General features: G+C 31.7%; 1 protein-coding gene across 2 annotated transcripts; it reads right to left on the bottom strand.

Annotated features, from left to right (window-relative positions):
• LOC141455692 (voltage-dependent calcium channel type A subunit alpha-1-like) lies at positions 1 to 27,214 on the bottom strand. Of its 2 annotated transcripts, none has more exons than XM_074130954.1 (8): positions 27,073 to 27,214; positions 26,898 to 26,968; positions 15,689 to 15,816; positions 13,643 to 13,742; positions 13,420 to 13,559; positions 9,740 to 9,840; positions 438 to 495; positions 1 to 353 (listed from the first exon to the last, which is right to left on the bottom strand). In XM_074130954.1, exons 3-7 carry the CDS (start codon positions 15,796 to 15,798, stop codon positions 488 to 490), a joined length of 459 nt encoding a protein of 152 aa, XP_073987055.1. In that variant the 5' UTR covers positions 15,799 to 15,816; positions 26,898 to 26,968; positions 27,073 to 27,214; the 3' UTR covers positions 1 to 353; positions 438 to 487. The 2 variants fall into 2 exon arrangements, with proteins under 2 accessions (XP_073987055.1, XP_073987059.1); XM_074130958.1 differs by having other exon boundaries at positions 188 to 371.
• Positions 27,215 to 27,508: the final 294 nt, after the last annotated feature.

Here is a 27,508-nt window from a genome sequence, read left to right on the forward strand (position 1 = left end):
TAGGAAAAGAATTTTTATTATAAAACAGATCTAATAAGAATTTAAGAACGTAATAATTAACGTACATAAAATGTAACATTTAATCAAGTAACAAATATATATATATATATATATCGTATATATAAAATTATAATAATAAAGATGATGTTGTTGATGACATATAATGAACACATTTCAACTCAGTGGGAATAACATTTTCATATTATTTACTTATTTTATTTTATTTATTTTGTTTAAGTTAATGTGTTTATACAAATGATTTATTCATTTAAAAATATATTGATTAATTATGAATAAATATATATATCCGAGAAGCGTGCTGCGGTAGCAAGCTGGTGTAGTAGCAAGCGGTCCTGTTCAACAAATAGATTCTGTTTTAATTACTCAAATATTTTCATGAATGAAGTAGATATTATTAATGAAGTTATACTATTTACCTCCTTATACTTGTAATTTTGCGCTCTATGGCTAACTCCCCACTTTACACTCACTTGCCTGTAAAATTACATAATTATGTACAAGTTTGTATTTTATTTTTTTTAAAGTTACATTTTATATACTTTGCGGTGTGAAATGAAACAGAAGATGGCAACATATAGAGGTAAAGAAGCTTACTGATGGCAGTAATCCTTATATGCTTTAACTTTTTTACGTCGCTTGAACTGAGCAGTAAGTTCCAGGCGGTCTTTCCTGTATGTCCGGAGATTACTGAATCTAAACCCAGGTACCCAGACCCAGTGTGTTAACAAGGAATAAGTGAACACTCTTCAGTTTTACTAGAACCTTGGATTATTTTAGAATAATTATTTGGAAACTGTAGACCATACAATGTAGAATTTGAACTATTTAAATTAAATGGCAGCTCGAATAGTAACTAGCCAATGAGAATACGGCTTGAAAAGATTTAAATTTTGTAAGATCTGAGATCGCAGCAGTGCAGAAGTCGCCAAAACAGGCGTGAAACTGCAGTTTTATTATGACAGCTTTAATAAATTAGGTTGTCAAAATTTGGAAATGGAAGCTGATTGTCTATATTTAATTTTAGCGGGCCGAAATAGTTATGGAAGTTCAGTTGACAATGCTTTAAAGTTTTATGAAACCTTGAGCTAATTGGGTTGTTCTTCTGAAATTTTTAAAAGATTAAATGACTACCTTGTTTCTGAAATTGTAATCGTGAGATTCATAGCCCTTGATAGTCATAATCTGATGAATTTCACACACTGCATACAATGTTAAATTATCACTTGGTGAATACTGAGGTAACTACAAAGATATTTCATCTAAGCCTTAATTGAAAACAAGAATTAAGGAATATTAATATAAATTTAATCATTATCAACGATTAAATAATAATATAAAAAAAACTCCAAAATGACCATAAATGTAGCATGTTTGCTCAGTAAACAAAATGACCTTATTATTTGCTTCCAGTTACATTATTTGCAGGAAGAAACAAAAACCACTATCATAGTAAAGTGACGGCAAGCGTGAGAAAAATTAAGACAAAAAGTGTCTCAACGTTGTACATGACTAATTATATAAGTTTGTTCGTGTCGTTTGAGTGAATTTGTTAGCTGGGTCATTTATCTTAATCAGATGTTCATGTTGGTCAAGGTTACTAAGGATATTCCTTCTAGGTCTTCCTGTGAGTTTGTCTGGGCTTTTAACAATAATTCTCTTCATTCATTACTTACAATTCTTACTCAAGTATATTTCATAATTTTGTTTAAATCCGTTTTTAAACGATAAACATTATTTAAAAAACAAAAATCGTTTGAAAAGTTAATAAATTAAATCATCAGCAATTTGAAATATCTAATATTCTAAATTTAATTAAAGCGGATTCTGAACTAACGTCTGAATACACTTGTGGTATGCTGCACAAAATGGGCTTTCAGGATACGGAAATTGAACTTTCAATAAACATTTTATTCCAAATTGAAATATAAAATATTGGAACTCTATTTTAAAGCAACCACAATATTTTCTGTAAAGTGTCCTGAAATAAATCCAATGCTAAATGATCCAGAAAGTGAATAAAATCAATTAGAAAGTCAATAATTTAGAGAAATATCGTTGATTTTATCCAGTTCTGCGTACGTAACCAATTTTCATGGATTCAGATGAAAATGTGCTATTTGAAAATTCCAGTGGGAACTAACTAAGGTGGACTTCTTAGCAACAACTACTGAAGGAAATTTGATGCTTCATTTTCTGAATTTTAGATTACTAAAGGGTATTTTAAAGGGCTGAATATGGACCAACTTATTTACAGGGGCCGAATCGTGAAATCATCCTGTTTTTAAAGATCAAAACAGGTTTTACTACGGGCTCCAAACAAACACATCAGTTTATAAAGAGTTTGTGAAACAATTTGTGAATATTAGAGTTGAGTCTGATGATCACATTAGCTATCCATTATTAGTAGTGGATTGTTTTGAACATATTTTAAGAAATTTAGGTTTGATACTATTTATTTAACAATAATATTTAGTTTAGTTTAATTTATTCAAGTCTAATGGAAGGCTATTTTAGGAATTAGGAAGGTAATAAATACTGGATATCTTTTGAGACTATTCCTTGCAAATGGGCATGAGTGGGTGAGATTAGCAAAACAACTCTTGAACCTTCTGGAAAGCTTTGGAAATATTGTCTATCTACTTCGATTATCAATTTCAATCGCTTAGTTTAATGTAAAGAAAACACAATTAGAATAATAATAGAAGCATAAGGAACGGTGATTAATTTAATTACCAATCTATTTATCTATTTGATTTATCCATTTGCGAACATTGCAGTTACAAATGCAAAGATGGTATTCATTTTCTTGTCCAGAAATAAGAAAAATACAAGGTTTTTCGAGAATACAGAAATAAAAATGGAAGTTAATTTACAGACATTGTCAACAAGTAATTACATAACTTAAATTGAGGAATAATTTAAAACTAACGAATAAAAAAGTAACTTTTATATATAAAAATAATCAAGGACATCACAAAAAATGAATTTAATGTTTTTATAAACACACTCACTAACTCGAAAAATACAATTAACAGCAATTAAGTATTAATTTAACAAGCAACATTCCTTCTCATCATATTCATAAAATAAGTTACTATTGCATATCCGTAAGTAAAACAACCCACTCATTCACTCAAATATTCAAATCATTTAATTGTTTAAAGCTTTAATATTGTTGCGAACATTTGCTCTAAAAGAGGTTAGGAGAGTGTTTTTCAGCTGTTTTACTTTGATTCTTCAAGAGCACATTGCGCGCGCATTTAAGGAAAACTGCTGAAAAACTTCTACATAAAGTATTTTAATAAAAAGAAGAACAAACAAAATTTAATCTCGCGTAAACTTAAAATTCACTAAAATCTTAAAAATGAGGTTTCTCATTATTAGTAACAAAAATCAAAGGGCTAATGGTTTGGCGTAGTGGTTAGAAGGTTGGATATGTAATTTTGAGAAACCCAAGCGAGTAGCTACGATTTATTTGTTAGAAAAATTATTAACAGTAAAAAAAAGCTTCCGCCTCCATCCATGAAGCCTAATTTGGAGTTGGACGTGAAGCCTAGCCTAAAAAAGTAGGCGATAACTTTTCTTCAAAAAATGAAGAAAAAAATATGAAACAAAAACAAAAGAAAAAGCACACTCAGATACAGTTCACACACAGTTAAACTTACACCCTCGGAGAGAGGCCCCCGCGTGCTGATATCTAGACGGGGGCCTGATGTAGACACCAAGACAGGACGTTTATTTAGAGGTGTCCTTCAATCTAGCTAATGCCAGCGTTAAGCCAATATTGGTTGCAGCAATGGATGAGCTGGTAGCGAGAATTTTTATTCTTTAATAAGTTTATTAAATAAATAATTAAAAAAAAAGAAATAAATTTCTAAACTTATATTGACATGTTTGTTACACGATAAAAACGAACAACTGTATGTTAACTACGTTTTGCAAAGAGTAAGCTGCAAAATAGGTAAAATGCATAGTTTTACCCACACAGTTAAATCAATGAAAAACATAATTTAATATTTCTACCTAAATATTTTATATCCGGTAATTGTGACCAAAACGTGTGGTATAATTATTTCATTTACACTCCTGGTTCTGACTCTTATTAACGCATGAAATTAAAGAATAAAAAAAATTGGTTTTAAATGAACTGCATAATGAAATCGATAATCAATTAATTTTTTTTTAAATTCATGTGCCTTGAAATAGAATCAGTAGTATTATGTTTGTAATTTTTTCTATTTACAGATTCCGCTAACTTTTCTCTCTAGAAAATTGTTGATTTTTTCTACATTTTTCCTTCCTTCGCACTTTCCCATAAAATTAGATTGAAGATCAGCATTAGAATTGCCCATACTTTAGCATTAGACTAGATTTTAAAAAAACGACAAGGTAAACTAAGTAAATATTTCACCTGAAGACAAATATAATTTAGAAATAATGTAAGAAATTGGAAATATGATAAAATAAAGCAATATTTCTCATATTTCTCTAGTCATCACTTTAAGGCATTTATCAAAGAAATATATTTGAACCAAGATGGCAATTTATTCTTTTCTCTTTTTTTAAAGAATATAATCTCAAGATTTAGTGGATTATTTTAACTGCCCTCTTAAAATTCTATTGATTGATTTCAAATCAACTATGATGGAAAATTTTGTCACAAATTCTGTCTCCCTTACATAGTGTATCAGGATTAACAGATGTGAATGACTGTCTGAACTGAGAGGAAGCGATAGAAAAATGGGGAGAGATGATGAACTTCACTTATTGCACTAGCTGAAGGGATGATGTGAATGATGTACAGTTTGATTCTATATGATAAGGTAAAATACACATAAATATATCTGATGGTTGAAAAGAGTCCCTAAAACAAAAAGTGTCTTAAAAGGCGACAATGAGTTACCCCTTCAATTCTATATGAATAGAATATGAACCTTCAATTCTATATGAATTCAAAACTACTGTTTTAAAAAGAAAACTAACTGGACATTAGAAATAAAGAAGAGAATTGATTAGAGCTTAAAAAACAGATATTATTTGCTAATCCAATCAGCGTGTTTAAAGATTCTACTATTCAGTTTAGGAGCTAATTTCATCATAACGTTGCTGAATTTAAAAGGCTGGAAGCTCGCGTTAGATGGTTTATACTAAAACTGAGAGACAGAGAAGTTTGTGTTTAAACTGAGCGTTTAAAAAAAAAACGCCAGTTTTTTTTTGTTTTAAAGGAAGTATCTATTTAGTGTTCAGTGGACATGTCACTCACTCCTACGCAGATAACCCCGACACTTCATTCATGGCAAGAATTCTTCTTTCATTCAATAAAGGTTAATCATTTCCTCCCTTCAACCACAGTCCAACAACTAACTAAATTATGGTATTATTCAAAGTAATGTAACTTTCGTCTTTCTGTTTTATGTGCGAATAATCAAAAAAATATTGCTAGAGGACAAAGAAAGTAAATGTACGGTTACAAAAGACATAAAATGAAATGTATATGCGCGTTCTATTAAGTGGACTATTACTTTCAAGAAAAAATGAAATGGAAATCAATTAAATTAATTAGTTAAGACTTCGAATTGAAAGGCATTTGAATACAAATTATATTTTGACTGATGCAATTAGAAGAAAATTTTAGAAGCCAAAGTTTCGATAGTTAAGATTCCAATTAAAGTAAGCCTGTCCAGTTTACTCACTCATGACCATGAGAAGACGTCAGCAATCTGAGAAATCTATTCTGTATCACCAGCAATAACGCGATGCTGGATCTACAAGCCAAAAGGCTACAGTAACATTGGCGGAACCATTGTAGTACAAAAAACCAATTTATTTCATACCTTTTAAATTCCCTACAGAACAAGGGACACAGGGCCCAAATGACCGCTTCTCCACTGATGATTCTCCCCTTTATACTTCGGGTAACAGTGAGAATCACTGAAAGACTACTACCTTATGAGTTTGAGAAAGTCATCCTATTATTGCTAATTACTTAACAGAAGTCACAGCCATAGTAGCGCACAACCTAGAAGCGAAGGAGGCTGCAAGTAAGTGCAGCGTGTGTTTGACTTTTCTTAGACCTCCGTGAACAATGCGTACACATCGTTGTCACGCAAGGTTCACCATAACTGCGAAGAGTGAAAGTAAATAGGTTGTGCAAAGAGCCAATCTATAACCTAAATACAAACTAGATAGAATTGGGCAGAAATCTAAAATGCAAGTACTGCAGTGCATGTTGTGATTAATAATTGAAGAGCGGCAACAGCTGTTTATTTATGATTCAGACAGATAGTGACAGCATTGAAAGCTTCAATTATGCCGTCCAACATACCGAATATTTAACTTTCATACTTGCCGAAGATAATCAAATTATCTAAAGTATGAGAAATTTTCTTGATTTTTGGCCGACGTTTGTACACTTATTTCCAAAATTAAAAAACTGAAAATAAATTTTTAATGTGGTACGAACTTTTAATACTTTTTTAACCAAAAACCGCAAACCAAATTAAATTGACTGATTAATTTGAAATATAAATTGGTTATTACTTTTTATTTTTCTTAAATAGTAGAATGAGTGGTAAGTTTGCAAAGTTAATAAATCTGATATTGATATTGCCTCTAGAAAATTTAGAAAAGCAGATTTAGGGCTGCCAATAAATTTATTAACGCCTGATGGATACCGCTTAATAATTTAGAGCAACTCATACTAGAAATCAATAAACTCACATTTACTTCTCGAATCAACAGTTTTGCGCATCGCATATGAAATCTGTGATGATTAATATTAAAGTTTGCCAGCCTTTAATTACCTTGGTGATTCTAAATCCTGAAGAAGATATCTTCTAACTTACAAGAAATATTAATTAATAGTTCACACAATGACTACCAAAAAGTGAAAATAATTCATTTGCACTTCATTCCATTTAATCATTTTTATAAATATTTAAAAGCAGTAAAAAATCTCTCCGACTTCCGGTTCAAAAGAAAAAGAACAATCATTTGCAATCAAATTTAGTTTTAAAGGTTTATAACAGCCAATACTATATATTTATTTATAAATATAAATATATTTAGATCTCTCCTGTAAGGTGTATATAATTTTGTGCTTTAATTGGTAAACATATGTTGGGTAGATATAAGGATCACACTCATGTTCAGATAAATTCTATTAGAGAAACTCTGTTGGCAATGGAACATAGGGACATTAGCACCCGTAGTACTGTCACGCTGCCCCATGTTATTCAGAATAGCATTTAAACTTTGGTAATGTTCATTGACTTATAAAATTAGTATTTCCACGTTATTATCCATTCAAGGATTCAATAATTAGCTCAACAAAGAAATCAAAAGAAAAGCTGATACATTTTCAAATAGTGGAAGACTAAACTGCAATGTAAAAGAAATGAATTTTACATGTATTCATTAAAAGACACATCTTGGACTGCAGAAGAATGCAAAAAATTTAAATGCGAAGTGGGTCATTAAAAAAAAAAAATTGATAGCAGAAATAGTTAATTTTGCTTTTTAAAAATTAGAAAACAAAAATCTAATAATTGAAGTAATAGAATGAACAAACAAATTTCTTTATTCCTTCTATCCGAGCTACTGCATTCCGTCACCTTGATGTAAAAAACGATCTTTGACAGAATGTCCAAGATCAAAATTATTAAAAATAATAATTGAGATTGCTCAATAAAAATTTTTAATTTGTCTAATGATAAAACTATAATTGTATCTTACAGTAAGCCTCTTAATAACGGACAATAAAAAAAAAAATATGCACATAATTTTGTGGCCTGAAAGAAAGTGTTTAGAAAAACTAAATATAAAGAAATCTTGCCGGAAAAGCAAAACTTAATCTCACAAGGCTGTATTCCTAAAATAACGAAAGCTTTTCTTTTCATTTGCCTCTAAAATCACGTTTTGGGAATTTGAAAGTCAACTGACGACTTACTATTAGTGCTTAATCTTCTTGATGGAATCAATCACTTAAAACAAGTATATTAATGATGCATCCATAATCAATTCCGCAAATTTTATCCCTTATTTTAAAAAGTAAAATAAAAATAGCATAAGAATTTGTTAAAAATAGCTTTGCTGGGAAATTAACATTTTCTCTTATTATTCAAGGACAATAATTTGCATTTAATTCCTTCCGCCTGGGAAATCTTGATTGCTACTTAAACAATTCAAATAAATTTATAATTATTTAATAGCAAAATGTGAAATTTAACTATTTCATGAAATAATTTTTTCTTCCCTTTAATCATTTAATTGAATGAAAACCCAGATTGAACTAATAAATTAATTTCACAATACGAAGAAAATATTGTCATGTTAGAGTTTTGATGAGTTAATGATGTGCATAAAACAGAACGATTTCAATCAATTTAGCTCGATGATATTCTACGTTTTTCTATTGACTTAATAACCTTTGGTTGATATATGTATACACAAATTTCTTTAGATCGTTAGACAAATACTAATTGAATGAAATATTAAACCACATTATGATCTTTATAAGTGATTGAATTGTATTGATTGATCCCAATAAAAATGTTTAACCAGAATATTAAATTAGATTAATTTAAAGAAAAAAAAGTGAATAATTCCTCAATGAAAGCAAATGTAGCAATTAGAAATGCAAAAAAATTTCTAATAAAAACATGGAAAAATAAGAAGAGCTGCTGGCAAGTGAACTATATAGCGTTATCTACCGTTTTATATATAATATATAAAGATATTCCTGACTTCTCGATTATCTACGAGTTCAAACGGACAGAGAAAATATATAAAATTATATTTTTAGATTGGTCCACTAATAACGTTTTTTAGGGATGTCGCCTTTCATAAGGTGAATCAGTTACGGATCTCTCCATTCAATGTAACTTTTATTTTCATATTTATTTATTTTATCCAATTATAGGAAGCACCGCCTGTTTCAACTTCCGTGAAATCCCAGTGCTACAACTACCTATTTCATCTGAAGATAGATGTTTGAAAATTGTAGCGAGGAACAATTTTTATCAAATATTATAAAATACTGGCAATTTCATTCCAGATTTCCTCTATTTCTGATTTCATTTTTCTACTCACGAACGATAAAGTTTTACTTTCTTTTCAAATAAGGAAAACATACTGGTGCTACACATCAATTGAACTACAGACCGTAGCACTTGTGATAATCCTAGAATTATCTAATTGCGTTTGATGAAAATAGTTTTCAGTTTGAGAGAAACAAATCTAAAAACTAGAAACTTTATAGTGCAATGGTATACCCGGAGTGCCTTAAGCTTCCTCGCAAGTTGTCACCCAGAAAGCGGAGCGTGTTGATGGTTATAAACTAAGACCTTGACTTCTGCTTACTAAAGATGAAGAATACCCCTTTGAAAGACTAACAGGGCTGATCGGTACATAACATTTTTACTTCTTTAAATAAATCACTATCTTTTACTTTAAAACTTTAAATGGTAAGTTAAAGACTAACTTCCAACAGATTAGACCGAGTTTTTATTTAGGGTGCTCAAAAATTATAAGAGATTCCCATTTCGATAATGTGCAGACATTAAAGTGAAAGTAAAATTCCACGATTATTGTTATAGCAAAATAAAACTACTTACTACGTAAATTCGACATAGTATAGATCAATAAGTTTATAGCTGAAATCACATTTCCTCTTTACTTAAATTAATATTGTTATAAATTTAGAAAATGTATTACTTACTGCGTAATAATTTGATGAGACGTAGCAACCGGAGGAGCCGAACTACCCTGAGCATTCGCAACACTGCCAGATCCATGCCCAGTGGGAAGAATGATAATATTCTGTAAAATATTTTAAATGATATTTTTAAAAATAATTCTTAATTAAATGACTGCCTGAACCAACTGTTGAGTAATAATGCACGTTTAGAATCTAATTCTGAGTAAGCTGCTAGAATTCAGTTTTGCATCTAAGAATTGATAATATTCTTGAAAGTGAATTTTTAATTTACACAATATTATTTTTAAATACCTACTACTTAATTTTTTGTTGTTAGAGAATTTTTTGTAGTTGAAGTTGTGTAGGGAATAGTTACCTTTAAACATTTTTGGCTTCACAAACAACTTACTTAAACTTAACTTCTAATTCTAGTTCCATATGCTTAGCTTGTGACTCTTGGCTAGCAATTTGCCCAAACTGGGTTCTAGAATAATATGAATTTTTGCCGCTTCTTCTGATTCAATTGGAATAACGGTTTACAGAAGTGCCATAACAGTTTGATGTATAAAACCTCAGACGGTGAAGCAATAATATTTTATTAATCTTTAATCCGCAATAGACTGTTCAGTCTTGCTCCACTCGTTTGATTTTTTACTTTCCTCCCTTCCGTACCTTACATTTAATCTTCACCAGTCGCACAAAATTCTCCAGCAGTACAAACTTAATAGTTGGCGATAATTATTTCTCAATTCAGAGTCTTCAACTGTTCATTCAACGAACTTAAATACTCGTATTCTCCACATTTGAACACAGCACATTCTAAACTAGAGCTGACATTAATAACATTACTTTCACAGTTGCTCCACATAAATTATCTTACTGTTCCTCACATAAATTATTTTGTGTTTACAGTTTGTGCTTCTGTTTTATTATTATTTAAAAATTGTTGGCTACTTATTTTATTTTATTTATTGTATTCTATTTGTTTCACTTCTGTCAGCATTATTCCGGCAGAGTAATGTTAGTTGATTTACTATTAGAATTATGTTAATTTTGTATTATTTTTTTTTATTGATGAACAACCGTGTATTTACGTTCCATTAATTATAAACAAAGTGGGGAAAAAAAGTCAACTCCCATAAAAGCAACTTTAACCTCTGGATATCATATCGACCTTTTCACCAAAAGAAATATTTAGAACTTTACCTGGACAAAAGACTCACATAGTATCTATAAGTTTAAAAAGACTGGAAGTCAGCAATTGATACAAAATTGTATCTAGATTTCCAAAAAACTCTCACTTGAAAACAATACACTTCTCTACATTTATTATTATAAAACTCCATTGGACCTTCGGTTGCGAGGTTTTGGTTTTCGATGAAGCATTCCAACTCTTATGGCACACATCTTTCCAGTCAATAGTATTTTAAAAAAAATTACCAACGCCCCAATCTATCAAACTGAACCCTTCATACTGTCTTCAAAATTCTTTGTATACAACAATTTATTAAAAACCGCTTAACAAAAAAAAAAAAAAAAAAAGAAGAAGAAAAATAAAAATCCATAACTCCTCGTCCAAGCATCCCAACTCGCTCAGACACAGACTTCCCTCAATCACAATTCCAAACACGAAGTCCTCTTAGGAGGATTAAGTTCTCTTAGGAGTCAGAAAGGCCACTGGCCACGCGACCATCTTCCTTGAAAGAACAACTTTAACCTAATCTAAAGGAGTTACCCTTTGTGAGAGGTATCTCCCCCATGTGTTCAAGGTAAACACATTCCACGAACTGACAGCGGATTTACTTTTTGGGTTGATGGGAACATCTAAATAGAAATTAAATATATATATAATTATATTAGTAAAGTAACTGGGTAAATTCTTATAATAGATAACTTACATAGAGACAATAGAGGACACATTTTTTGTTCAGTTTGTTGGACAAGTGTCTTTAGTTTGTCTATATTTTATTTTGTAAATACTATGTTTAGTTTATTAGACGTGGCAAGAGAGAGCAGTGTATGTATGCAGACTGTCTAAGGATCCATTGATATTGCATAAAATGTATATGAGGACATTAGCGTGAGACGGTAATTGGCATGCAGCCACCGAGCTTGTCCTACCCTCTTTCATTGGCACACATCTGGCCACACCAGAACTCACCGGCCTGTAGCCCAGCAAAATCTTATCCTACGTTCACAGCCATTCACTTCACCGCCCTTCACATTCCTTCACCGCCCAGTTCACAGATTAGTTCTCTTCTTTAGTTATTCTTTCCTGCTTTTTCATTAGTCAATTGAACGGTAATTATCTTCTCAATCATTCCTTGTTTCTACATCTTTTTCTTAAAAAATTGCCTGATTTAAAATTTATACACCCAATTTTTGGTAAACCCATCTACATATTGCCAAATTTTGATCCTGAAATTATGTTTAAGTCAGGTTTTGAAGCGCTTATAGCCTTGATTTTCTACAGCTTTTCGTTATAAAAGGCATGAAGAGTTACTCTGGATGAGATGTAAAGGAGAATTTTCCAAAGCAGAGGTCAGTCCTACCTCCGATAAACCAAGGGACGAAGTGATTCATTTTTTTTCTGAAGGGCCTCTCCAAATTAAAAAATCACCGTTACATAAAATAAATAAATCAAATAAATATTTAGTTCATAAATGAAATTAAAATTGCATGTACATTCTGAGAGCGGAATTCCATCTTTTGTGTTTTTCGATACTTATTTTATTATTGCTATTCCATTTTTACCACGAACGCTGATAACTAGTTTGGTAACAACCTAACAAAGTAACAGAACTGGATACAGTTATTACGCCAATAGTGAGTGTTGAGATTAACTCAGTGGTTAATATCCGGCCTACCAGGCGGATATTCCGAGTCCGAGTCCAGCTGCCCGACCTTAGATTTTCTTTTCGTAGGATTTTCTTCCAACTCACTCTCTCATTGTGGTGTTGGACAATGTTATTGGTTATAGGAGAAACATTGTCCAGAGGAATCAATGTACCGAAAAAGTGATGAATATAAATAATAATCAGGGAAGGAATTAGTATAGAGGCTAGTGCATTGGTTTCATTTGTAGGATCATTTCTAACTGGATATATTTATAGGAATTAACGTTTTGGGAGCTGCAGCATGGTTATAAAGAGCACGATTTTCCAGGCTAGGTAAACCCGATCCAGTACGCGCCAACGATCCTGTATCGCTCCTATTAATTGATTAAATTATAAAAAAATAACTATTTTTTTACTTTGAATTAAAATTCTTGCAATCAAGAGATATTAGTAATTCGTAAATAATTTGTATCCAAAAATTATTGCATTACTTTTATGCCATATCTGCCATTCAAGTATTTTAATAAAAAAAGAAAAGAAAAAACAAAAAGAAAAGCAAAACATCAAACATCACATTGGAATTTCATAAAGAATATTTTAATTATACAGACAAATAGGTGAATTTTAAAAAATACAAAACACGATTTAAATAACAGCAATACATGCTTCAAATATAACCAATTCATAGAATATTGATATATTCATAGAAAAGGATAATTTGAAATTACTTCCTTATACTGGTAGCAAGAGTAAGGGGATATATGTTTACAAGAAAGAAAATTAAATTAAATTTCGTACTTCAAAAAAGAAACTTGCAAATAAGCAGAATAAGCTTAAAAACAAAAAAAACTAAATATTACTTACCCAACGCAGATGACAAAGAAATCAATAATATTCCACGGGTTGCGTATGTATGAGCCAGGATGAAAGGCAAACCCGTAAGCCACACATTTCAATACCATTTCAACAATGAATATTATGAGGAAATAGATTTCTGTCTTTTCCTGTATTATATGACATTATACGTTTATAAATAGTCCGTAATTTGTTCAAGTTTAAAATTTGTGTACATAGATGAAAAACTTACAAGGATCTGAGCCGTTTCATTTTCCTCTGGTAGGTATAAACCAAAACCAAGTATTACACAGTTCACTACAATAACTATCAGAATGATGTATTCAAAAGGTCTGATTTTTTAGTATTAAGGAATAATATTTGTTCTTTTTCTCGTTTAATGATTCTAATTGTTCTAGTTAATTGTAAATCATTAAAACAAAATTTTAACTGGACAAAAAAAAACTTTTAAAGATGGTTTCTTGCAAAGTAGTATTTTATACTTGCAGAAAAGGTCAGGCAAGTTGAACAAAATCATAATACATAGTATGCATATTTGTTTGATGCAGACACTTGAGTGATGTGAACGACACCCAAGTGTTGATAACCTAGACAGTCAATCTGATAATTCTTAGCAATAACCATTTTAAAAGCAGTACACTTTACCTGCAGGTAAGTCGTCGATTCAATCTATGTATGGGATTTGCGAGAAGCGCAAGTAATAATGGCCAATTGGATTATAGTTTTGGCGGAGGTAAAGCTTTGAAATAAAGGAAATGTCTAAATCACAGAGTTTATGGGGGTTTAATTGAGGAGTCGGCGGTATGATCAAAGGAGAGAATGAATACCAGAAGAAGTAAAAGGAATGCTAGGCTTCGAATCCTGGAAAGAATCCTGAAGGGGATTAGATTTTAAGATTAAAATAATAAAGTCTCTTGGAAAGGAAATGCTTAAAATAGTGAGCTTAAACCAATGCTAATAAGAACTTTTTCAAAACTCTACCCTAACTATATTGTAGAGAGAAGTAACTGTTATTGATAAATAAATATTAACGGTGGCCGAATATTACTTCAGCGAAATTAAAAATAAATGGATTCAGCAAACTCTCTTTTTTCGCTCACTGTGATAATCTTAATCAGATCTGAATACGGAACTTGAAAATTAAAGTGTTAAAGTGTCCTACTTTTATGAAAGCAAAAGCAGCGATTTTTGTACCATACATTCCATGTAGAATTATAGCAACACCAAAATTTTGCTATATTATTACAGGACCTAACTGTAGATTTATTGACAAAGTGTAGTTTACTAAGTGTCAGAAACCAAGTAAAATTGAAGCATTAATTCAATCCTCGAAATTAAGAAATCAAAGATAAGAAAAGCAAAGACAGTGTCTTGATTATTATTACTGAAGAAGTTAAAACAAAATTTATTCCTCTTTAATCAAATTTATCTGTTACACAAATCACATTTTGCGATGCAAAAATGATAAAGTGCTGGAATGGAGATTAGGTAGCAACGGTCCATTAGAAAGGACAACAAACAAGGATTATGTGTTTGTGTGCTGTCTACAAATGCACTAAGTGGGTCTAATTGTAAAAGGGAAGCTGTCAGACTAGAGGCATGTGATGTGGTCATCCCATCTGAAGGCTAGTCTCCAAAAGATCACGTTGGGTCACTAATAGATGTAGTGTCTAGAGACAGGGGTTACTGGCATATTCGGGTTACTTAATCCCATTCTACAAGCAAGGTCTACCCAAAACATAATCAGTTGTTCCAATTCGTTTCTATCTCCATATTACAGTTCGAGAGAGATTGTGAGTGTATATGTGTGTGTTTGTCTACTACCCAAATTTTGGCAAAACTCCCATTAAAGTGGGCGCCAAGATCGGTTAATGGTGCGAAGGCGGACTGGTGTGATCATTGGTGGACCACACTCTGTGTTTCAGCCTATAGAACATAAGCTCTTCATAGGAAAGATTTATATTCATTAAGTTCTATATTTTTGGTTTAAAAGTAACCAAGCGTTTTTTATAAATATAGCTTAATGAGTCTAATTTTCATCAATGAAGTTATACCCTTGAATCAAATAACAAACAAATCTTTAGCCTTTACGATTAAATCAGAATTTGATATAGATAGAATTTATTTCTCTCCAAAAAAAGGCAAATTGGTTTTATCTCTACCTTCAACTGGTGAAGTGAATCAATAAGTAATATTTGTTATTAAATAAACTCCCCCCCGAATTAATATTCATTGCTTATAGATTTATTATTATTTAATGTTCAATATTAAAGGATACGGCCATGTTACTATAGCCTTAGCTTTTTTTCTGATTGGATTGTCTTCCTTGAAGAGCAGCAGTGCTGTGTATGGGGCAGATGGGTCTTGATCTTCTGAACCTTCGGCCATTGTTTTTTCTACTTTAGGCTGAAAAATAATTTTCATTTATTTATAAACAACAATCAGTTATAGATTTATTATTATTTTTTATACAATTCTAAAGGTTTCGGTCATGTTACTACACAAGTGTTGTGTAAACTGAAGATACAAAAGCTTTAAGGTTTTTATTATCTATTTATAATCCGTGGAGATATGATTATCTTAAATTGGGTTCTTACAATTCTCGTTAGTAATAGAAATATAATTATAATACTTCATTTTTCAAAATAAATTCCATTAAAGAAAAATACAAATTTTGTTTTTTAAAAATTGTGTTGAATTATATCTTCTTTTTTCTTTTATTTCACCCATTGGTGGTTCTCCGAATGCAGTACTTATTTACTAATTTCCACCGCCGAGGAAATTGTGTTTAGTCCTGCTTCAGTCATCGAATGAGGTTTCTGGTGACGGATAAAGAAAATAGGTGAGCAATAGCGTATTGGGAAGATCACCAGAAGGGTGAGAATGATATTTTTAATTCAAGTAATTCAATTAATTATGTGTTTGATGAATGGTAAGTTAGATCAACATAAACTATTAGATATTCTGTTCCAAAAATATTGAAGGCGATATTTTGCTGAAGCTTGGTTTCTAGGCCGTAGGTCAAGATCGGTTTTAAGAGTGCATGGTACAAAAGTATCTTGTTATTTAGTGATTACAAGTTAGTTATTGGCCAATGTAAAGTGGAAGGCAATCCCAACTAAGGATTGGAAGTGTACGATGGTTTGTCCAAACGTAAAAGTTATTTTTTAAACATTTGAATATTAACATCTACGCTTCATTTGATGAATCACTGCTTGAAAAGAATAAGTATTGCTGAGGCGGGAGGATTGTACAGGATTATATGCGGTGAAAGAATGGTTATGCCATCTGCATATGTGAAAGTTATAAGTGAGATAGTGAACGGGAATGTCAGCAAGAAGTGTGGTGAAGAGAATCGGTCCAAGAATACTTAAAAACCCCTGGTATCCACAACATAAAATGAAAAATATATACAAAATTAGTTATGCAAATCGTAAATGAAAAACAAAACCCATCCTAATTTTTCAAAAACTTAATGTACTGCTACTTATTTTACGAGTAGACAAAGCGCAGCATGTGAATGTGAAATAAAGCAGGGATATTCTTTAGACAAATTTTGTCTAAATTATGGAAGTGAGCGAAGGACGCTGCTTCAGAGAAATAAATAATAAAAAGGCAGACAGTGCAAGGTCCGCTGCAAGACAGAACTTTCCTGGCTTAATATTTTAATAATATCAAGAAATTATCGCGCAGGATTTGGGCAAAAACTGATTTGGTAACCATCTCTCTCACGATACTTTTTTTTTTTTACAGATATACCTCTCTCTCAGTGGCACTACAATCCAGATAGTTAGTTCCTGGTCTCCTCGATCTTGCTCCGCCAGTCGTCCCTCTCTCTTACAGCCGCCATCCAGCTTCTAGTGCGCAATAGCTGCCTGGCATCCTGCGTCACACTGTCCAACCATCTTAGCTTTGTTCTCCCAACTCTCCTTTAGATCGGTGTCTTGAACTTATCAGTAAATGGTCAATTTGATTGGCTGTACTTCCATCTGTTGAAGTCCATATTCCTTTGTGAATCCTCTTAAGAGGAAATAGTGTACTGCCCCCGACAAGTTCTCTGGGTGCAGCGAAGTTAATAATTCTACAGTCATTATCATTGCTCTCGTTGTGCAGACTGTGCAAACCGATTGTAGGAATATGGCAGCACTCGTGCCCGTTTTTTGCATTAAAGTCACCAAGCACTGTCTTAATATAAGCTCTATTTAGAAAATATCTTTTTCATCTTCATTGGATGTTTCTGTAGGAGAGTGTACGCTAAAAAAAATTGTAAGATTATCCTTTAACCCGTATCCAGCACAATCTTGGGTTGTAGGCCCTAAAATCAAGTACTAGTTCCGGTTAGCTATAAAGCCAGAGCCGAAGATGTGATTAGTAGAGTGACAGATATAATAGACGTTAAAATCTTTGGTATTGAGGATTCCATGACCATTCCATCGTATTTCCTATAAGGCGACTAGATTATACTTAGAAACTTGCTTAAAGAGCACTTTTAGCGCTCCAGGTCTAAATAAGGATAAAATATTGCAAAATCCAAGGTTAAAATCCATTTGACGGCACCTAGGTCTGTCTATTCCTTAAAGACAATCCGGCTTCATTACTGTTTCAAGGTTCCGTAATCAATTGATTTAGGGCTGCTACCTTAAAGCATCCAGACCTACTCCCCCATCTGAGGTGGCTTCCTTTGGGAGGTGACCCTAGGGTGTGTACTGTGCGTGTGCTTTTTTTCAGTGTATTAGGTAGCGAGTACTGTTCTGGTTGGTGCGCATGGTGTTCTGAGGTATGGTAACCCGTGAGGTCGCTGCTCCCGCAACAGACACCCCTTTCGAGGATTTACAGATACACCACATGTCAGAATTGATTTACTTCACTTGAACAAAGGGTAGATATAAAAAAGTCGTTAAGTAATAAAAGTAATGCACATTGAACAGACGACAGTGATAATCTCATGGAGCTAATGAATGAAAGCGAAAGTCACAAGTATTTCTTTCTAAGAAAAAGAAATAAATAAATGAAAACAGAAATATTAGAACTCGGAGAGAATCCAAAATTAATTAAATTGCAAATGAGCAGAGTGTTCACACATTAGAGATTGCATTCAATAATAATAATAGCATCATTTAAATTAACACGATGAATTGTTGCACTGTTGTGGCATACAGCCAGAAGTGTTTTATATTTTTCGTTATAACACACCTGATTTATGCCCATTGTCACAACTAAATGCTTTTAACGATAATATAATATAATTTGTCATCATAGTATATCCTAAGCAAATTGTTCACTATTTTTCACTTCATTTGGTTTCGTTCCGCTTTTTAGGTTTCTTTCTCTCTCCATTATTTTGTTTAATAAATAAGAGGAGTTTAAGAGAAGAGAACTGAGTTTAGAGAAACTGATATCAGCGGTGTTTTTCCTCTGAAGACTGAGTGTTATTTTTTTTTTTTTTTTTTTTTTTTTTTTTTTTTTTTTTTTTTTGGCGCATCAACAGCTGAGGTCATTAGCGCCCGGAGCTTTTTCCAGTGCACTGCCGGCCTCCGGACAGTGTTCTCTCGTTACAGACAACACTGTCCATCACCGGACAGTGAGCTGTAAGAAGCTCCTAGGAAGAGAAAATCTAAGGGCCAGCTGCTGGATTCGAACCCGGGACCTCCGCGTGGGAGTCCAGTATGCTAACCTCATAGCTAAGTGTTATTAAAAGCAATTATTCTCCAAGTCTTACTATCTTAATTATTTCGATTGTTAAATAGGATTTTTATAGAGATAAGATTTAAACAAAACAAAAAGTTAGATAAGGTTTTTTCTCTGGTATAAAATACTTCTTTTTGAATAAAATGAAACAGAAATGGAATATTTAAGGCTGTTAATAATTCAATTTTTAAATTGGAAACAATACCAGTTAATAGGTGATTATACTACCACTTAAAATAGCTCAAGAAAAATTAGAGTGACTGTTACTAACAAATTGACAAAATTATCAGCTTGAGCCCAACGTAAAATCCGAAAGAGTAGTTTATTTATTTTTGGTTTGATTAATTCCTTCGTAACTTTGGCAGTTTCTTTAACGTGACACTTTTATACTGTTGCTTTTTTATAAAGGTACAAAACTTAAGGCAGTGGTACCCGATATCGTTCCCAAGAGTATACTTATGGAGGTAAGGGACATTCTGCATTGATAATGGTTCTCCTTCTCTAGATTTAATGCAGACTAATAGTGAATGATTTACATCTGAAATTGTTCATTCTTTTTTACATGCTCATTTCAACTGAATGAAATACTCAAGCCTTTGGGTTACAACAAATAAATTGTTTGAACAAATGAGGACAATATTTTTAATTTAAATTGCAAGGTATACTAATTTGAGAATCACAGTCCCCCCACATTCTTTGGCATTGAGTAGCAAGTCCTTAAAATTGCGCTTGAGTAGCAGCCAGTTTCTATCAGGAAAATGAAGCTAAGCTTGTTTCATGTATCAACGCATCGTTTACTCCATTCGATATGTTGTTTGGTGGTGAAAAATCGGTATACATTAAATTAATTTTCTTTTAGAGATCGGTCAAATTAACTGGAAAAGTGAGAGAATATCTATCATTTTCAATTTAATAAGAAATGCGATAATCTATAACAATAGCCTGACAGTGTGAATCATTTTTTCTTTTTTTTCATTCCAATATATCTTAGTAAATACTTGGACGTCCGAACTACTGTTCCCTTGGAAGTGTGGTTATCTTTTAATGCCTAATCTGTCAATAATTAAACGTGTCGCCAATAACTTTCTTCTAAAAGAAACGAAGTGGTTGTTCGGCTTTTGTCAGGAGTGTACTATTTAGAGTCGAGGTGAACACCGCCAGAAATTATTATTATTAGAACAGCTTATCGATTCTATCAAGGATTAACTGTTCGAATAATTTGAGAATATCAATACCATATACCTAATTAATAAAAAGTTTAAAAAACGCATACGCATTTATCAATATGGTGGTTGAAATGGTACTTTTACAGATCCTGTCCATCAAGATATATTCTCAGTAGTTCGAATTAAACCTAAATTAATAATGTGGTCTACAGTAATCCTATAACAATTAGTAATGCATCCTTAAAGGTTAATCCTTAATATCTTCCTGCACTTCTCTTTTTAAAATATATTTCCGATTGTTTAGGATTCTCCCTAGAGTGTAACCTGCAGAGGTAAGATTAGAAATGTTGTGGTTTTTCGTTTGCTTACATCAGAGAACTGTTTATGTTTTCGGACCCGCGTCTTCACCATAAAAATCAAAATCAAAAATCAAATCTTCTTGGGATTCTATTATTCTAAAAATGTTTCTTTATTAACACCGAAAAGAGTAAAATTGTGATTTCCAGATTGTCTTGTTTGTCTTCAAATTCTAAAACCTGCCTTTGACAACAGGAATACGTGTCCCCTTTAATTTCTATTTGGCAGTTGGACATTTTTTTAATAAAGGAATAAGAAAGGTAAAGCAGATTCTAATCAAGGGAAAGTAACTTCTTGGGACACCAAAAAAGGGGCTGTTTAATTCTATTTCATCTGCTACGATTCCCTTCGTTTCCAAGGTCGCTTGGCATTTGTGAGGTGTTAAAACGCACATATGCCCTTTTATAAAAATAAATTTCAGTATGAGAAGTTCTATGTAAATGATCTTAGAAGAAAGTCTGATCCTAATAAAAAGTAACTTGGATGAGAAACTAAGCTGTCTTTTTGATCATTGTTGGAAAGGTTTAATATTCTTCTGGGCTCCGGTTATCCAAACTTGGGATTCATTTAACATCAATGGTGCAATTTTAGAAATGTAAATAAAGCCTAACCATTCATTGAGCAACATGTGAACAGTAGCTATAATTTATTTTTCTTTTAGGAAATTCTACATACTTAATAGTATTAATACCATGAGCAGTGAGCATTCATTCAACTAAGGTTACATAACAAGAGTACTTCAATTTTTTTGTAGAAGGTAAAAGTCTCAGAATAAATACTGATGGGTATATTGCATAACCTTCTAAGTTTGGGGGACCTTATATTATATTTGTTGGGATGCCCAACTTTTTTGCCTTATAGAATAAAATATTTCAATCAATATATTGGGTCTATTCAAACAAATCGTGAAAACTTGATAAAACTGTTGAAAATTTCAATCACTAAGCAGGTAAATAATGTAAGCAACATGCTTACATTAAGATCATCTGGAAATATGATAATTTATATTTGCTTTGCTCCAAACACTGTAAAATTGCCTTTTGCAGTCTGATAACTTAACACTTAACAATCAATGTAATGCTGTATTAACTCCCTACTGTAATTTGTATGTTAAGCATAGAGATATCGCATTTATTTTTATTTATTTTTTTCAAAGAAATCAATTTTGGGGAACGTTTTAAGCTGGGATATTGAAGGAGAAATTAGATCGTCTGGGGAACAAGGCTTTTAGCTGCAGGGCCGTGGGAAACAGGTTCCGCCCCTAGAATCAGTAAAAACTGGGATGTTACATTTGTCTAAAGGTATCCTCTTGAATAAGCAAAATTGTATTGAAGTCAACTGGTGAAAATTCGAATTCCAAAAAAATTGATTCTTAATGCCGAAGGAAGGGGCCAGATTTACAGGGCAGAAGAAAGGAACCCAGGAGTTGAGGATACTTGCCAATCCTTACTTTTGTCCTAATCAAAGAAGGGATCTTGGCTCAAAGGCGAATCTCGGATTAAATAATAAAAGGGAATGCCCTTTTAAATGTTATGCATTAATCAGATCTGAGGATGCAGTTGGATGACAATCAAACTTTAATACACATTTAACATATTCATACGATAAATAAAATTGAACGCTGAAGTCTGGAATTGTAAGCCGTACTCCAATTTATCTTAACGGACTGATTTTACTCGCCGTTTCTCTAGTTGCTCAGTTCAACCGAACACTACTTCGATAATCATTTTGTCACTAAGAGTCAACCTTATGTCTCAAAAGGCAAGAAACATATAAGGTGGGCAGTTGAACGGTCTACCAATATTTAATCAACTTACTACAATACCATTCGATAAAGATACACTACAAGGATGCCATGCCATGTCAACCCCTATAAAATGACCTGAGGGTAGGTACTTGAGTATTCCGTCGTACGCCAATGTTTTCCTTACATCTTTTTATAGTAGATTTTCAGAAGCAAATCTACTTATGACAAAATAGCATTCTACAAAAGTGCCTCAAGTGCTTGTTGGTTATTGGTTATGCTAGAGACAAGGGTAGCGTGTATAATTACAAAATAAATAAGCATAATCTGAAAAATTGGCTTAATGATGAACTTTGTGGATAAAAATTAGTATTAGTAGCTTGGTAAGCGGAATGAACAGTATATGAAAGAACTGAACAGTGAAAAAGAGAACATTTAAAAAAAAAGTAACAGATAATTGAAGACAAAACACTTGAAAAACAGATTGGTGTAACACAACTGCATTTTCTTTGCCCCAAAAAGGTAAATCCTATGCCAAAGAGTTGGCAAAGGGAAGGATCAGAAACTAATTTGATAAAATCAAAGTCTTCTCCTTGACAGCTGCTTTGTGCAGTCTGTATCAGAAGAACATGGTACGAATATGAACAATTATCTGTTGCATTTTCTGATGAAGTACTCACATTCATTTTTATCAACGAACACGATGGAGTTGCAGGTAGATCCCAGTTGGAGCAAAGAAAATGCAATGTTTGAATAATATTGTTGTTCTGTTTTGCATGTTCTGAATTTTCATATTCAGCTTCTTTTTTTTTCTCTCTGGAAAAAGATAAATATGCAGAGAATTTCCATACTATTTTGTGTTTAATATTGTTTTCGTTTATAAATATACCAAATTTGAAAAAAATGTTTCTAAAGTTTTGAGAATAAGTTTCAGTTTGTAAATAAAATTTTTTAAATTTACTGTTTTATTTTTCTCGTTAATTCTACTTTTCAGCAAAGTGCTTAAGAAAAAACAATAAGAAAGGTCATGACGGGGTTTAGGGGCCCAAATTGGTGAAAAGGGGGCGAATTTCCAAGAAAGTTTTAGAACCACTTAGCTAAAGTTACCCAAACTACATTCTTAAAAAGTTTCAATTTCTAACGTACCAAAGATCTTCCGATAAGCAGAATCTAGCCTTAACTTACAAAAAAAAGCGAAATGATTAATCGTATCCGCTTAAAAGCATCTAAAAATAATAATAGTATCATTATTACGGTTTGACCAATTAAAAAAAATTATAGATTTCTACCTACAATTAGTAGGATAAATTAATTTTTAATTTTCAAAAACGCCGAGTTTGTAAATCTTCACTGTCTAAACCAGAAGAATAGCCAAAAATATTTCTAAAAGAATAGTAGACTATTTTACTCTAAATTCTAAAGCAGAAAAGCAAGCCTTATAAAATACGAGTGCTTTGAAAATACTTTGAATTTAGGTTGATGTTTAAAACCAGCGGAATTGGATTTTGAAATTTCAGCTTGTATTATTATTTTCGCTAGATTTTGCTTTTTCGGATTTGGACTAATCGATCATAAAATTAAATTATCTTTGCCAATTGATTTAAAAAGAAAACTTAATAGTGAAAAAAACAATACAAATAAATATTTTTGTTTTAAATGCACATTTGAATTATTACAGGAATTAAGAAATTTGAATAAATTTATGGAATGAATTGAAGGCAATTAATTAGAAGATTGATGCAGAGATAACCTTGTAATGAAGTCCGTAAATATTAGTAGTGTATCTAAATATATTTTAAATAAATAATTTTAATCCCTTAAAGACAATGGCAGGAAACTCAAGTTGATTTATTTCTCTTTTTTACAGTTGATGAGAGTTTGAATTTAAAAAAAATAAAATAAAATAAAATAGTCGTAAAAAATATATTTTCGTGCATAATTATTTAAAGTAATGACTACTTGCAGGCTTTATGCACAATTACACAATTAGGTGACGTTGGAGGTGGCGTCTAGCGAATGTACTTTAACTACGAATATGTTCTCACATTAACCATTAAATTAAATCCTAGGTCTAGACTGGAAATCAAATCCTTAGCTTCACCTCTAACAGCTCGTATATCGTGACGCTTGAAAATAAGTTACACCAAACCCTAGAATGGAATATTATTATAGATTTAAAAAATAAAACAAAACAACAAATTTTAAAGATGTGAAATACTGAATGAACAAAGTCCAAAAACAGATAAATATATATATGACTGTTTTCTATAAATATTAAGTGGAGATGGGATATTCTAAGTAAGAGAATTTGAAACAGGTGAACGCCAGGGCCTTGCGGGCATGATCACCGACAGCTGCTTTTTCACATAAATCTGGATGAAACTTTTATTGAAATAGTTGGATTTCATCAGCAAGATAATATTATGAGTAAATATACTCCAGTATATTATCTCCAATCTAGGGTTATTTAAAAAATAACTAAAATTGCTCAAAATATATTTTTAGAAAGGATTAAATCAAAATTATTGCCTTATATAGTCTTTCTATCACGGCCGATATATTACATTGATAAAGAAATGCGTCCTTATGATTGACTTTTTTCAAGCATTGAAATTTTGAAAATGAATCGCGGTAAAATATATATTTCACAAAAACCAGAGAAGTTTATGTAAGAAATGATTAACTGCGACGTTCGTTCCCTAGTTAAGAAATGCTAGTTAAAGGAAAAGTGATTAACAAAAAATTGCGATGAAGAGAGTTCTGAAATAATTTGTCCCCGAAATGTGATCAATTAGACAAATTTGTAACTGGGAATCCCCTGAGGGATGAAAGCGTAGAAAACCAGCGTTAAAAACAGAGATAAATCAAGGTGACTACACTGGCAAGGGTTTTTAGTGCCGATTAGTTATTACAGATGACTAATTAATATTCTCACTTCATAACCCACTTGTTTGGTTAACAGAAATTGAACTTTAGTTTGGGTCTGCTAATACATCAAAGTGTTACAATACTGGCATGAGAAATTTCGCTTGTCCTTTGAGAAAACTTTATCCTTTGCCTAACGAATAGAAGAAGTCGATGAACTTCTGTTTATAGAACCTTTGATTATGGTACAAAAATTAACATTTTATTATTTATTTATTTCTCTTACTTCTAATAAACAAAATTCTGCGATCGGTTTAATATTTATATCTGTATTGAAAATGTATCAACATATTAACACATAAATCAATCAAGGACAAGTGTTTGTGAAGAATGGCTTTTTAGATTTTTCTAGAATCATAAAAAAGGTTTCCTCGAGCATAAGATTTGTTAGCCCTAACCCTTTGGAATATTATTCACTCTTGGAAACTTGACTTTAGTAACGATCTGGGAGAGATGTAATGTCTAGCATTCTTCAACAAAATCATTTGGTTACAGTGTTCATATATAATATTAAAATCAACTACCTCTTCTTACGAAACTAAGTGACAAGAAAATACGATATAATAACTAAATTGCTGTTAGGGAAATAATGTGAGCATTCACATCAGATAGTTTCTTAATTAGATGGAACTAGTATTTGAAGGAGACACGTTTCATTGAAACGCTCAAGGTAAAAAGAAGAGTAACTTAGTTGGTGAAAAAGGATTGAAAATAGGAGGTGCGGATCTCTGTCGAACAATTGTTATGCTATTTTTTTGATATTAATACAAACAAAACACAGAACAGAACATTTGATGGATTTTTTTTTTGTTTTTTCAATGAGTTAACTTCTCATACAAGGCAATATGTCAGTTAATAAAACTAGATGATCAAAACAGTTTCTCGTTTACAAAATTCAATTTATGAATGTCATATTTGTTTTTAAATTTATTCTCTATAAAACTGCTTGGTCACTTTCGTTTAATGTTTGATACTATTTAAATAAAATCTATATTCAAACTCATTTTCAATCATATGGTTGTAAAGAGACTTAAAGGCAATATTAGAAGTTAACATTTGTCGTAAGAAATATGTCATATACTGTTTTCGTACATTTTATAGACTTGCTCAAATAAGGCAAAGTTTTATTCTATCATATCAGAATACCAACTTGAGTTTTTAGTTATTGACATAAAGACATTAAGAAGTATTACTAACTGCTTGATTATTTTTTTAGTTTAAAATCATTTGCAAAAATTAATAATAATATAAAAAGATTGTTACTGCACCGAACATTCGATACGATTGTTTGTATCAAAGATCTATTTTATTGCCAACGTTTTTATCATTTCCTCGAAAACGTATCAAACTATTTTTATTTTTTTATTGTATGCTGGCTTTTTAGAAATTTATCAAAAGCTTGCTGGGACCTTACTCCCTTAAATCTAGATTTGACCATCTATTATAATAATATATATTAAATTTTCTTTTAAAGTAAAATATGAAGCAATTATAAATCAACTGTGCTAGAAAATAAAACAATTAAATTTGGTTATTAGTCTGAAGAAGCAGCAGAAAAAAAATACTGATTAATTTTTTTTTGTTTTTATTGTTATCTTGAATCTTACCTCCAATCTGTCTGTGTTAAATGGACGGGGGCTTTCTTGAAATTGTGTTCTCCAGTCTTCTTCAGCGAGAACTAAGTAGGAATTGAAGAGCGTTTTAGTATAATCCCAGTTTACGGTATAAATTGTGTCTAATATTTTACATAATTGAATAATTTGTACTACTGTGTATATTTACCGTATGTATTGTTACTGGTTGCTTGAAGTACAGTTGAACCAACAATCTGAAGATTGTAAGTTGTGCCCTCAGTTTCTAATATATGTGTGTGTATTTTAATTGAAAGTAGAGCCCGCCTGCCGGTAATCTCCCACTATTCTGCTCTGAGGAGGAGAACTTTTACCCCTTCTATTGAGTCCTCCCTTACTCCCTCCAGGATTCAGTGTCTGAATAGTAAAACTGTCACCCACGGTGAATCTACTGAAATCATTAATTTAGATACTTTATCGCTGTCGTTTGACCTAAATTAATTGGAGGAAGGAAACATGTTGTAGGCCATGTTTTTTTATTCAGGGAATAAGTCCTGGACAGGTCAGTAACAGGGAATGAAAAAACGGAAAATTAAGAAATTCAAACTTTCGTCTCTATTAGATATGACATTATTTATCTTACTCAA

The sequence above is a fragment of the Rhodnius prolixus genome, unplaced genomic scaffold (assembly GCF_049639745.1).
Source record: "Rhodnius prolixus isolate KJV_2025 unplaced genomic scaffold, Rpr scaffold_1, whole genome shotgun sequence".
NCBI lineage: Eukaryota > Metazoa > Arthropoda > Insecta > Hemiptera > Reduviidae > Rhodnius > Rhodnius prolixus.